General features: G+C 41.8%; 1 protein-coding gene across 11 annotated transcripts in view; it reads right to left on the reverse strand.

Moving 5' to 3' along the window:
• GPATCH8 (G-patch domain containing 8) overlaps positions 1 to 14,269 on the reverse strand; it is a 58,010-nt gene that overhangs the window by 12,987 nt on the left and 30,754 nt on the right. For 3 of the 11 annotated variants that reach the window (XR_005831350.1, XM_040617084.1, XM_040617093.1), the window contains 4 exons: positions 7,327 to 7,394; positions 6,748 to 6,834; positions 2,742 to 2,885; positions 428 to 464 (listed from right to left, as the gene is read on the reverse strand). Coding sequence is in view for 10 of the 11 variants with exons in the window: in XM_040617084.1 (XP_040473018.1) it covers positions 428 to 464; positions 2,742 to 2,885; positions 6,748 to 6,834; positions 7,327 to 7,394 (336 nt within the window). In the remaining variant the exon portion in view is untranslated. Of the gene's footprint in view, positions 1 to 427; positions 465 to 2,741; positions 2,886 to 6,747; positions 6,835 to 7,326; positions 12,155 to 14,269 lie in introns of all 11 variants that reach the window. The other 8 variants (XM_040617086.1, XM_040617090.1, XM_040617091.1 and 5 more) reach the window with 5 other exon arrangements.

Below are 14,269 nucleotides of genomic sequence, written 5' to 3' on the forward strand. Positions count from 1 at the left end.
TGCCATCTGTATGAACTCAAGTTCTTTTAGTCCTCTGGCTTCCCCCCGAGAGGGCTGAGCATTTGGTGAATAGATAAGAGTTACTCTTCTTTAAAACATCTGTACTTCCCATTTCCAGTATCAACTTAATTAAAAATAAAAATCTAGAGAACAACATTGCACACCTCCAACAAGATGTTTAAAATACAACTTAAACAGGACAATGGTTTGTGACAATAAATTAAAAGATTATCTTCCCAGTTAAGGAAATCTAGAAATAACTGCCTTTTGGATAGAAACTTGGTGTTGAATTTGATTCAAACATATTTGAATGCTATATGAAACGAGTATAGTCAGGAAATAATATTAATAAAGCCTCCCCTTTAATTGTTTGGTGTTGACAAGTTGGTGGGTCCAAAATTTATCCGGTAGGGATCAATACACTTACCTATCATCCCTGTTTCGCAATAATCCTGAGTTCCTTCCTGGAATACAAGACAGTGTCTTTATAACTCGGGAGTGGAAGGAGATCTGAGGATGGAACATCTATTTATGGGGACAGCCTAATGCTCACTGAGCCACAGAAGGAATAAGCAAGCACTTCAACGTCGTGTGTATGTGTAACTAAAAACACTCAGAAGCAAAAATGATCCTGTGGAAATCTGTTAAACAAGCTACGAAAAAGGCAAAAAAGCACTGTTGCCTCAAGAACTACCGCTGAGAAGCCAAAACATTGCAGAGAATATATACCAAGCCAGTTTCCTGTAATTACCTAGGATACTGTCATGTCTCATCTTTCCATGAAAGCCTACTTTTAAGAAAACTTCGTTTTTCCTCTAAAAATGTATGGTAGTCTTTATGTAACCTTGCCTTCCTGTCCAAAAAGGCAAAACATAATATCAAACGTAACCGTGCAACGTATTGTGAAAAGCACAGCATCTGGGGGTTTTTAAGCTACCTTAAAATGTAGAATATAGAATAGTTCGTTAGAAATGTGCCTATCTTGAGCAGTAACGAACAACCGAAGCCAGATAATGTTACCTAAACAAATTTAACTTCTTTATTTCTAGGTAGTTTCAAGTTCACTTACTGAACACTGACCCAACAGGGTGACACACATTTCAGCACGACATAAAGCTGGGTAAGCAGTTTTTTTTCCCTAAGCAAAGCATGATTCTTCTTTGTTTACATCCCTGTCTAACTAGAAATTAATGCTGTGTGACGTAACGAGAGTGTGAAGGCTCGTTTTCTCTAATGCCTGCCTGAAGTTACTGCAATGGATGCATATTATCCGAGAACATCAACTCCTTTCAAAAATATTCAGAAGTACCGGGGCAACCCCCGAATTTTTTCTAGCAGTAAGAAGGTTACACCACCCTCTGTGTTCCCAAGACATTTTTCTTTCAGGTCACTCTTGCACTCTTGCTGATGCCATCTTTTATACCAAAGGAGGGGTGGTTGCTTTCCACAGGTTTGTTTCTTCCTCCACAGGCTCTCTAGATCCTAGAAAAACTCTCACCCTTGCCAACCTCATGTCAGTCCCTCTACTAATCACCCAAGGGTATTAAAGAGAAGTTGACATCACCATGCTGCATCACCACACTGTAAGAATGTGACACAAACAGGTCCTTCCACCTCCTGAATAGATGCATGTAATTGCACTCAAGTTTCAACCAGGTTGATGGAAAACTTGGAGATGAAGTACACTGCTATCAGGTATCACGACTGTGCTACCAGCTCGGTCAAAGCAGCCTGTTTTCTCAATACAAAGTAAATGAATGAATTTCTGCTCTTCTATTAAACCACAATTCATCACAGCACTCGAACAGAAATTGCCCTGCCATGAAAATTCCTGTTAAGACTCCCTTAGTGAATTTACTTTGAACTATATCCTATACTTAATACACAGGAAGAAAAAAAAAAAAATCCTCTAACTCTGTAATGTCATCTTCTTGTTTTTAAGCTGCTGCTTCACTACTATTTTACGAGATCTAGTACTCTACAGCACATCCTCCAGAAGTTACCAGCATTTTAATGATTGTATTGCTAGAATTTATGACTAGGAATATCAAAAAACCTCCTTCGAGCGATTTCATCTCTAGAGGAGCACAACACTGCTATCTGCTGTACATTTACATCTCATTTAGCAGCTTCAAATGGCCAAATAGATCAAGCTAACACATGAACTTTTTATTCTTTACTGTGCAGTATAAAGTATCATGTAGATACTACGGTACATGCCTACCTTGGGACCAAAGCCAGATCCACACAAGATTCCGAATCCATCACCTCCTGAGGGTTACAGAATTTAGGAAGTGCTCCTTTTTTACAATTCCTTTGACATAGCCCATTATTTCCTAGTCTGTTTTGAGTAACTTGACAGAACACAACCTGAAGTATTAAAATGTGCACACGTGGCATATCAGTCTCCAAAGTTGTGCTATTTTTAGAAGCTGCCAACTGGGAGCCATCCATACCCATGTGTACTGTTCCCAGTTTAACAGCAGTTAATTCCTGCTCATGGGTCATTCAAAACTGGGCTCCTTGACACCAACCATAGGATGGGCTTTCTTCTTTGTTGTTTTGGGTTTTTTTTTTTAAACTGTATGGTGGAGATGAGAATCTTTACCAGTGACACAAAACACCTATTCCCGGGTCTATAAGGCAAAGAGATAATCTGGGGAAATTCAGAGTATTAACCACAAACAAGACCGCTGTGATGAATACAAAATTGATGAACTGTGCTATCAACATTGGTTTACCTGCTTGTGAGCATGATCGTAAGAGTTTATGTGGTTGTCAAACTCTTGATGCTTTTGATACTGCTTGTCACAGAGTTCACAGTAGAAGTTTGCTCTGAGGTCTTCCAAAGCCTTGGCAATTGCCTTTTCTTTATCAACATAATCCTGCAAAATAACAAAAAAATGTTTCTGTTAAACTTCCTGTAAAACGAACTGAAAGACAATGAACTAGTCCTTTAAGGAAAAATAGTCCTTCAGAAAACCTTAGCATACACTGATGATAATATTTATTAAGCTGACCAGTCTTTGCAAATTAAAAGGTATGAAGGATAACTTCCCCATGCTGCCAACCTAACCTTGACTCAGTTTATTAACATGGAACATAATCTTGTCGTTAGCACAAGTATCAGTAAAAGGAGACTGTTTAGAAAAAGAAATCTACCACTGATGGCAGGAAGGCAGTTTTGCAGCTGCAAGAGAAGAAACCGTTGGATTGTCTGAGAGAGAGGTTCAAAGCCTCGAGCTAACACATAAACAAACTGGCAGCTGCCTGCTCACATAAGATACACAATGCACGCATCAAACCAAGGAAGATCACTGCTTTTGGAACAGTCTTAGAACTTTAAATGCTGATACTTCCTCCATTTTGAGTGCTAACAGATGTCTGCTTGATCTCAGTCTGTCCGCAATTCAATAAGGAGGAACACTGATCTGCGGCTGGGAAAGCACAGCTCAGAAACCCTGAGCCTAATTCACTGCAGCGTAATTTTTCAGTCAGTGAAATCTTCCCAGGAGCAATGCTGTCCATTAAGCTGAGCTCAAATACAGTGATTGCATGGGGAGTGGGTACAGGTAGTTGCCATTTAATACAAAAAAAAAGAAGAAAAAAAAAAAGGGGGGGGGGGCATCTTAGAGGCTGCAGACAGTATTTTTCTTCCTTTATATAATTCAACATTTGCACAGGTGCAAAGCCAAACCTCCAAGCAAAGGTGAGGTGGCTAGATTTACAACGGTCAAATCTTCCCCTCATTTGCTATAAACAAAGTAGCAGCTTTTGGATTTGGCAGTGGCAAAAAAGCTCTGGGACTTTGGAAATCCCAGTCCCTCAAGTAGCTGTAATGGCTTGAAGTCTGAGTGCCTGGAAGTGAGTGGGCCTGTGCTGTGCTGCTCCGCCAGCCCCATCCCCAGGGCACAGCCGACGCAGACCTGGGGGGGCTCTGAGACACACTGATCTCAAGGCTAAAGCAGTTTCTTCCTCTAGCCAGGTCGTTTCAACTACAATCCCACCAGCAAAATTAAAAACATCACCATTCTTTACAAGAAAGCTGGGGAAGGTTTACCTTAACAAGATGGAAGCACACACTTGCACTGATGCATGCTAAAAGAAAAAAATACAAGCTACAAATGCTGTATTACAAAGTACACTGTACTGACATCAGTATATCTCATACAGCTATTTACTGTATGCATTTCAACTGGAATAAAATTACATCAGAAAAAATAGCCTAACATTTGAGAAAAAGCACTTAAGAGTTTAAGAGTTTCCATCTTCAATACAAACTTATGGGAAATCTCCTTGTGTTAGCAGGAGGAGCTAGCAAACACTTAAGGATATACTATGAAAGCTTCATTCTTTTTATTTAAGATCTTGTTTAAGGCAATATGGTTTGTCTCCCAGTTACCACATCAAAATTACATTAAAATAATACTGCTGAGCATGTTTTCCATAATGCAAAAGTCGTGTAAAAAATTCTAGTACCTGAGGGAAGGAAAAATATCTGAAAAATTCTAGTGCTGAAAGATTTTGTTCAGTTTAAAGCACAGTTCACCTTCTAAATAATAATAATAATAAAAAAATCTATTTCAAAGTTCCTGATTCCATCTATTACCAGAGGCCCTTGTTAAAAAGAAGGAAAAAAAAAAAAATAAAAATCAACAAGATTATCTGAAGCAGGTCCCCAGGAAGAGAAGAAAACAGAGCAGCACGAGATCCACAGAACAATGACATTTAAAGTTCCTCTGAAACCCTGAACAAGCTTCCTGCGCCGTGTGTAGGGTTTTTTTTCAGAAAGCTTCCTGTGGCTAAACAATGAAAACACAGCCATTTGAGTGATCAGAATCTATACAAAAGAAGGGAATTAAAGAACATTTCTCGCTCGCTTTTTGGTTGCAGAGTTATCTGAAATTCCTTTGAGACTCACTGAATGGCTAATCAGGATGCGGCCACAGTTGGCAATTACATAATGGACTCCCGCAGAGCAATGAAAAAAAAATTACCCTTGCAGAGATTTTGCAGAGATTAATACAGAAATGCAAGAGCCTAATGATAAAACATGGTCATAAAACCACACTTGAGTCGGGAGAGACAGCTACCGCTTCACAGAGTTCCTGCTGAATAACGGCAGGAAAACAAAACAGTCTCCGAGAGCAACACTCATTCAATTGCGTTTGGAAAGACAATTGCAAAAACCAAGACCTTTACCATAAATCACACTGCAGACCTGAGATAAAACATTACACGCAGCTCCAACAAGAGCTCCTACCAGCCACCCTGAAAGGCAGAAATCCTTTGTACTTGACAGCTGCTGGCTGAAGATGCCAGCGTGGCAGCTGGGGGGATGCTGCAGGAAGGGATCCAGGCTTTTGGGCTCACGCTGCCCGAGAACCGCCAAGGCCAAACCTCCCCTGTGCAGCCTGTCAGCAGCATGCCACCCAGCAGGACATGGAAAACAACCAGGAGAAACATCTTCAAGGAGAACGTGCACCTGGATGTGGAGGAACTGTTCAGCACCGGCTGCATAAACCCATTTAAGAGCACACTTGTACTTTGAAGTGTGCCAGAAGAGATCATTAACTTCCTTCAGATCCAAACTAATAATTAGCTTTAGAAGTAATTACAATGGCTTTTATTTTTAAATGAACAAATATACCAGCAATTCACTTACCACACAAGTTAAGGTCTCAACTTAATAATAATAATAATAATAATAAAAAAAAGGAAAGGAGGCTAAAAATTTTTGTAGCTGAATAAACTGCCTGCAGTATTAACTGTTGAACTGGTGGAATGGAATTTTAGATTTGCCCTGGTTAGGTTTAATTCTAATAGAATTGAAACTACTTTTCCGTTATTCCTCAAAGGATTAAAATGTATGCAAAACTGGCACTTTATTCTAAGGTCTAGGGCTTTTCGTCAACCCTGGTACTTCTCAAACCTCAGGACAATTAAACAAGCAGGCTTTCCCAAGACTTGACGTATTTTACAGGCTGATAAACAGAAGAGTGGATTAAAGGACTGGCAAAGACCATGTCTCCACAGAGAACCCAGCTAATCCAGGTATGCTCCAATAAGTCATGCTCAATGCCAACAGGATGGCCCATTTTTATCATTATTTAAAAAATTTAACAGTCTTTGACTTTAAAAAAACCACACAGATTTCATAAACCCTATGGAAATACAGAATATACATGTTTTTTTTATTATTATTATTTTTTAATGCTGTCTGAGAAATTCATCCAAAGAATCGATTTCTCAGAACTGGAGCAATGTCCTACCTCTTTAAAGAAAGCAGGATTTATGCAACAGGATCACGTCACTGAGCGAGCAGTAAGCAGTACAACGGAAGATCTACTCCACTTCTAGCTGATAACTGCCCATCGAACATTTGCAACTGCCCATTTTACACGGACAATGTGGCAGGTTCCCTAAAAAAATGTGGCAGCCCTGGGTCTAGGGAAGGAAATGTTCTGCTTACCCTACGACTGTTCTTCCCAGAACAGGAGCAAAGCACAAAGAGAAAGCCCTGCTGCTATCCTGTAGCTGTTAAGCAGCTAAACAAACATCAGGGTTAATTCCAGGAAGTGAATAACCAGTTTGTTAAAATATAAATAACCTCAACAATGACAAAACCACCAAGAATACCTAATTCCTACTGCCATTACCGCAGCCTAACGAGCTCTGTCCTATCAGCACAAACCCTCTTCTGCTCAGCCCACGGGAACTTTGATGTTAATGCCCCTGTTTCAGTACCTTGTATTTCTGCCTCAGCTCCTCGGTGTCTTCTTTCTCCACCTCCAGTACACGCCTCCGCTCAGTGGCATCTTCGGCGTAGTCAAGCTTTTTAAAAAAGAAAAAAAAAAAAAAGAAGAAAAAGAAGAGATGCAATTTGTCCCATAAATACTTTGCACTACTGAGACTGACAGAATGTGTAATTTCAAAAATATGAGGTCTGAAACAGAATCTTTGCATCTTGTACTTCACTTTCCCTGTTTTGTAGTCCCACAGTCCAACCCACATGCAAACGGCTCGTTAATCCTTCTGAGGTGGAGGCTCCTGGCAGGTCCATCCACTGCCGACAGCAGCCTCAGCTTTGGGGAACAGAAACCACAAAGCCCAGGAATTTCAGATAGCATCCAGACCTCAGAACTCAGGTACCCGTGGGTAAACAGAGTATGGATTTTGAGAAGTGTTTTTCTTACTGCACTGATTTAACAGCGAGGTTTTTACCTTTTGATACACAAATTCTCAGTTTTAAATTTCTGCCCTATCAGCTTCCCAAGAGCCATGCAAGGAGTGACGGGGTGCAGGACGGGAGCCAGATGAGCTTACCTCCATTTCCATCCTCCCCATGCCCATGACATCGTACTTGACGACGATAGGGATGGGATCTGTCCTCCCTGTAAGAGGAACACACAGAGAGGCGGTCAGCGCTTGGTCTGCCACCCCAGCTCGCTTTACACATTGGGTTTGGGTGGTTAGAGATCTTGCCTTGGAGTGCAGAGACCAGAAAGCTACAGTGAACCAAACACAAGCCATTCTCACAGCTTACAGCCAAACCCGCTTCTCAGCTCCAAACCGGTTCCAGGTAAATGCACCTTGAATACTGATAAATGGTATTTTCCGAATATTAACTGGTCACGTAAAATATTCTCGTGGTTAATGTTCAACCGTGACAAGTCCTAGGGCAAGGCTGTTGCCAGGACTTGAGAAATTAACCTTTCCCTCAATGCTTCCACACCAGGTAATGCCTACTCCTCATCTTCTGATACAAGTGAAAAAGCTGTTAGATACATTTTACTGCCCTACCACATAAATAATTGATCAGGACTTTCCTGTAAAAGCCGTGGAAGCCTCCCTCCCGCCAACTTTTGTCCCTTCCCAAGAGTAAGGAAAGCTGACTGAGAAGTGTGGCACAGAAGCCAAACTTCTTTCATCCAAAACGACCGCCTGGTCCAGGCCAGGTGGTCAAGCACCTGCTTCCCCAGCTCCTGCAGAGATGTTCTAGCACTCGCTGTGTCATCTGTAAGCTGTGAAAAGGACTAGTTGCGAAGAAAATTGACTTTGAACTAATCAAACTATGCTGGAGATTTTTTTTTTTTTAAACATATCTTTAATCCACTCATAACCAGCCAAACAAAGCAAAATGGGGCAGACAAGCACTTTACTACCACAGCTTTTTTTTAATTATTATTATTATTTTTATTTTTACATCACAACTCGCGCTGTTCGTTGTGATGTAAGCCCACTGAAAAAGTACTTACCTTATCCGGTGCATACCTTGAGTAAAAAAACAGAATGTTTACTTCCCTTATTATTGCTCTTGTTTTGGTGTAAACAACTGTTTTGTTATACACACATACACATATATTATACCTTTGGGCTAAAAGATCTACAGGTTTTAATCATGCCAAAAATATTCCATTGCCATCCACATGCGTAAAACGTTAAAAGTCTTTAAAACTGCCTCAGAAAAACCTGTATAGGCATCAGCTTCTCTCTTCTCCGATATCAGCTTTCTCTGACCCTCAAAAGCAACAGCCCACAGATCTCAGACTGCACCCAGTCCTCAAAAGGAACCTACTCTGGTCAGACTGGTGTCTTTTTAACTCTTAAAGTACAGAGGCATGTGTTTTTTTTCAGAAACAAGTCCATTTAATGAATCGCTTCATGGTTTTGTTTATATGCCCATAAATTTGACAGGCATATATCCACCAAGTCCAAAAACAGTTATCACACTGATCCAAAATGATTATTTTGAATTGAGGGTTTTTTTGGGTAATTTAAGTGTTCTCCATTTGAAAATGTTTCTCTTACGCCCAATGGTATAATAAAGTAAGCAGTGACTGCAATTTTTAGCAAAAGGACCAAATTAAAGACAGGTTATAAAAATGACTTCCTAAGTGCAATATCACTTTCATAACGTCTCAGCCAGGGATTTACTGGTAAGTGGTGAACCCAAATGGAATGGCTGGCAGCGAGTGCCAACAATTTGGTTTGGTTTTTGGGTGTTTTTTTCCCAAGCTTTTTTCTTTTTGTTTTGGTTTAGGTTTTGGCTTTGGGGTTTTTTTTTGTTTGGTTTTTTTTTGTTTGTTTGTTTCTCCAGCAATGGAGAACTTTGGATGCAGCCTCATTGCCCTGGTAAACCCCTGTGTATAAACAATGCATCAGTACTTTTGCCTTCTAAGGCAGTCAAAGTTTGTTTGGTTTTTTGTTTTTTTGTTGGTTTTTTTTTTTTCAAAATCTATTTGGAAATTGCAGTAGCAAGTGCTAGTGCCCATCGTGTTGGGGAAAAAATCAAGTTTGGACAGTATTAGAAATTTATGTTTAAACTGATTTTGGCAGTTCTAACACAAACAGAAACATCCCTTCTTAGCAATAACCTTTAATGAACAAGGATCAGACAAGTGTGCATAAAGAAAGGAAAGGAAAGGAAAATGAAAGACCAAGCAGAAGGATGATGGCTACAACAGAGAAAGTAAGCCTAACATATTGGTGCACTGATGACAAAAGGAGTAATTCAGTCTGAAAATAAAAAATTACCACTGCTAAGTTTACCATCACCACAACAAGTCCAGGATCATAACGCTGTAAAAAAGAAACACCATTTGTTAGGCAGAAACCATTAGGGGCAGAAAATAGGCCGTTTGTAGTAGGCAGGTAGGATGGGTTTTAAAAGAACTAAAACTAAAAATAATAATAATACGAGGCTTCTTCCTCACCCCTCCACCCCACGACCATGCTTCGCCCTGTGGAATCAGGGAGCGGGTAGGTTTTGAGCAGTTATTTGTTTTCAGAGCTGCAGGTTGAGCTCCTGGTGGACAGCCCAATTTAAAAGAGGCACCGAGGCACATTTCAGCAGGCAGTTTAAAAAGGAAGCAGATCAGGATATTAAGGCAGTTACGAATATTTTGGGTCAAGAGGAGCTCTGCTTTCAGGTAAGAGGAGAATACCAAACGTGAAAAGCAACGCCTTTGTTGTAATCCATCATTTCATTACGAATTAAATACCACGGCAGCCGGCCAGCGTGACATCCAGCCCACAAGCGCTAAGCCTGAGCACCCTGAGCACGTAACGCAGCTACGGGCAGCGGTGCTCAGCCCCAGCACCGAAACCGCGGCTCCATCCCGGTCAGCAGGACACGCTGCCGGGCGGTGGGTCACCAGGGCCGGGGGACCCTCGCTTGGTGTCCTCCCAGAGCCACTAGGGCTCGGGGAAAGGAACGGGCTGCTGCCAAAGGGCCACCCCTCACCCCGCTGACTGCCAAGCAGGCTGGGTGGAAGATGGAGAACAGCCAAAGGGGAAAAAGGGACTTTGAAAGTTAAGCTCTTTAAGTTCTCCTTTTAAAGAATTTCCTCGAGAAAATTGATTCTAGAGCTGCTGTGCGTGACAACAGGATCTTTACCAGCATTGTAAATGCGGTTCTGTGTAGGGCTCCCAGGTTTAGGGTTCCTGCTGACCCTTTTTGGGTACACCACCGTACTTTGAAGGGCAAAGCTGAGCTTTAAAGAAAGGGCGAGAATTCCCACGCTTCATGCCACTACGCAGGGTTGCAAGCGGTGCCACATCAACAACTAACCCCCTAGACAGTAAATCATGCAGAACATACAAAGCTGCGTCCATGCCCTGTCCCCCTACACCCCAGAAAATTAATTTTCTTCCTGAACCAGATGACAAACTCTTTCCTTTACAGAGTGGTCACATTACACAGGCTACAAACCCCACACCAGAGAGGGTTGTTGTACAGAACATTTCCACAGAAGGGGAAAGCCTCTGCAGAAAGGACAAAACAAACATCCAGCAGGATGGGAAAACCAACCAGCTTATGCAAGAGTTGCGCCTTAGAAAATCCAATGTCTTAAAGTAAATTAAGTTTGCAATTATTTCCTTAATTCAGAAACGAAACGAGATTTCAACAAAACTGACCAGATATACTGGGTTCGCCTTCCTCTTCCCAAAGAAATGGGGAAAGCTTTCTCCCAGCTTGTGGAAAACTGCTCACCCCCAAATATGCCCCTACAGCCGCCCCTTTTCCTAGGGGTGTGCAGCTGCAGGCAGCACCTTGCCAGGCACGCTTCTCTAAATTCCCTCCTTTTTAATTGCACAAAGTTATGGGAAACGAGCAAGTATTTTGCCAGCAGTGCTGTAAATTAACAAATCTTGAGAAAAAAGTTAATCCTAATGCTTCAGGGCCTTAATATCAGACACCAAGTCATGCTGGACACGGAGGATTATCATTTCACAGTTGGCAGCTGCAGGGTGCGTGCTCCATCTCTGGACACTGGGTAGATGCTCCTCTGCTCTTCGAAACAGGACGCTGCACCAGATGGACCTGCCATCTGAGCCCGTCTAGAAATGCTGGCGTTGTCAACACTACTGCACATTTTATCCTTTTTTTTTTTTTTTAACAGTCAAAACAGAAAACAGTTTTCGTCAACGATTTGCAGATTCAGAAGAACTCCTCCCTCCAGCAATACCATGCACTGCAACAAAGAGAAGACGTTTCTGGAGGTCTGTTTAATGACAGAGAAAGAACAGGATGCTCCCATTGGGAGGGAAAAACAAAAAAATAATATGTAGCCTCAAAATTATGTGTTAACTTAATTCAATCAAATTATTTCAGTGAATCGTTTATGCATAGCATATAAGCACCAGAGAGAGGGGTATCAGAACAGCCTTATCCTACTCACTATGCTGACATCTTCACAAGCTTTGTGGGATATAATCCTAGAGGACTGATTGATATCACACTCTTCATTGGAGGAGAATTTCATGAACTAAGCGTCTCGGGAGGATACAAACAACCGAATGTGATCTTGTTGAGCACGGAGGATATTTACTCACTATTTTTATACTACAACAGAAAACAAAACCATGGTAAGAGACAACCTTCTAGGAGGTTCTAATTGCTCTTGGAAATGGACTACCACAGTGATTAGAAACACGGCTGTATGAAGGCAGCACTGGGGAGATTCACAATGACATCACTGGATTTGCTCTGGTGGGTAAGTGTCAGTTTGTTCAGTCACCTGCGGCACAAACCCCACTGTAAAGGGCCGTAAAAGGTCAATAGGTGCCTGGAGTCGGCGAGCGACGCTCACAGCGATGCATCCCCAGGGACAGGGTACGATCACCATCCAACTGCGCTGCCTCCGTGAAGCTGCGAGACAGGGAGGTGCCGCTGTGGTCACGGATGAGTTTTATTTTCAAAGTTTAGGATTTTGCAAGCTCTCAAGATTTTCATAGGTCTATTGTGCATTTTGATAGCGCAACAGCTGTCCTGCTGAAAATTCAGACTCCTCATTCAGTACATCAAAAGGGGAGAGATGAGGAAATCCACTGATTTTTACTGGTGAACAGTCCCTGGCGGTGCTCCTTGCTGGCTAATAATGACATGACGTTATCAAGCTCATTCTGACTGCTGCAAGAAGCAAACAAGGGCAATCTTTTATCCTGGTTTCTTTGGGGAATTAGATTCGTGAGCTCATCCTCTTTATGTCCGATTTCTGGAAGGGGTCACAAACAATCAGATTCAAAGAAAGTCTGACACATCTATCATCCCCAGCAACAAGCACCAAGTTCCAGTGAGGAGAAACTGTTTTCCAAGTACACAAAAACTGCGCCGTGAACTTAATCCTTACTAAGCAGGAGAGAAACGACAAGCAGAAGACAAGTTGCAAACACCCCAATCACAAGGAAAACTTCAAACAGAAGCTCAAAACTTCTTAGACACACAAGCCAAAGGCAACACTTGCAGAAAACCAAGCACAGCTCCCTCAGCTTCTGCAAGAAGAGTCTGGGTCAAAAACCATCCCTAACTCCAATGATTATCATTGTCATTAAAGAACAATATGGGATGTTAGAGCAAGAACATAAATCTTGGCTGATCTAGAAGAGAAATCAGAGATAAGAGTCCCTGCCTTCATCTCAGTAAGTGGAGAGGGCTGAAGAGTCCCATCTGATTGAAGGCTACGCTGCAAGAGTGGGGGCAGGTCGTGCCTGGCCATGACTGCTCACCTCCCATGCACTCATCTTTCACAGTTTTATTAAACTGCTTTAACATACACACACAAAGGGCAATAAAGCCTGATACTAAGCCAAGATAAGGCCACCTCTATCACAATAAGCATACGTCACCAAAAGAATAAAGATTTCACCGACTACGCACACTCAAGTAATCCATAAACTTATCACCCACAATCGATGGAAGGATCTTGCACATTCAAAAGCAACCAAGGGGGGAACCACTTCCCCCAGCACAGACCAAGGCATTAAGTAAACCTTCCTTTAGGTCTGCAGTTTTGTGGGTTTTGACATGGTAATGAAGATTGGTGTGATGATAACAGGCTTTCAAAGCCACATTACCCAGGTTTTCCAAAGCTAACTTCACATGAAAATGTTAGTCTTAAAGCTACTGCAATGATTTATGCTGCAGGCACCAGCATGGAAACGTCAGTCTGTGCCAGAATTCAGGTTCCCGTGAGGACATGTTAAGATACAAGATAAGATTGTGTTCACATCTCTTTCTTGGTAAGACTGCCAAATCATTCCATAAGTAACGAATAAAGACGCTGTTCAACATTTTTAACTTTCCCTTCCAAATTTTCTTGTATTTATTACAAATCTTCAAAACGCAGAAAGAAATACAACATTCCTCGTGGTGTTTTTCTCAGATGCTTATTGTTCCATGTTCTCAAGGCCTGACAAACATCTACTCTGTCTGACTTCATGAGATCAGAGGATTCAACAAATGGAAAAATATATTAATGTTAGCTGTAAGCCATTTGGCAAACTAGTGAGAGCACCAGAATTCAAGACCTCTGGAATTCAAACCCTGAGCCTATTTCTCCAAGCCGCAGCTGCCAAGCGATTCGTAAGCCATCACAGTTGCTCAAGCGGTCGCTCCCCACACATCTGATGAAACCAGCATCTAGAAAACATAGCGTGCATCACCCCCAGCCACCTGACGCTGTCTTGGAATAGTGAGTGACTCTTGCTGAGCTTGATCTCACAGATGAGAATTATCACAGAGGAAATATCCGTTCTCTGGCAGCCTGCCTTAGCTACAGGATCACCTCACCTGCAGGCTCCCCTACTCTCTGCACATCTTCTACAGCATTGCTTTCAGACGGTTTTGTTCTCTCACTCTACTCATCCTTTGCATAAAGAGGGAAAACAAGAGCTTGTCTGAACAGATTTAGTGAAGAACATGCCAAATAACTGCATTGTAGTATAACTGAAGGGAGGAGAGTGATGACTATATTTATCATCACAG

This window comes from Falco naumanni, chromosome 18, assembly GCF_017639655.2.
Source record: "Falco naumanni isolate bFalNau1 chromosome 18, bFalNau1.pat, whole genome shotgun sequence".
NCBI classification, from domain to species: Eukaryota; Metazoa; Chordata; class Aves; order Falconiformes; family Falconidae; genus Falco; species Falco naumanni.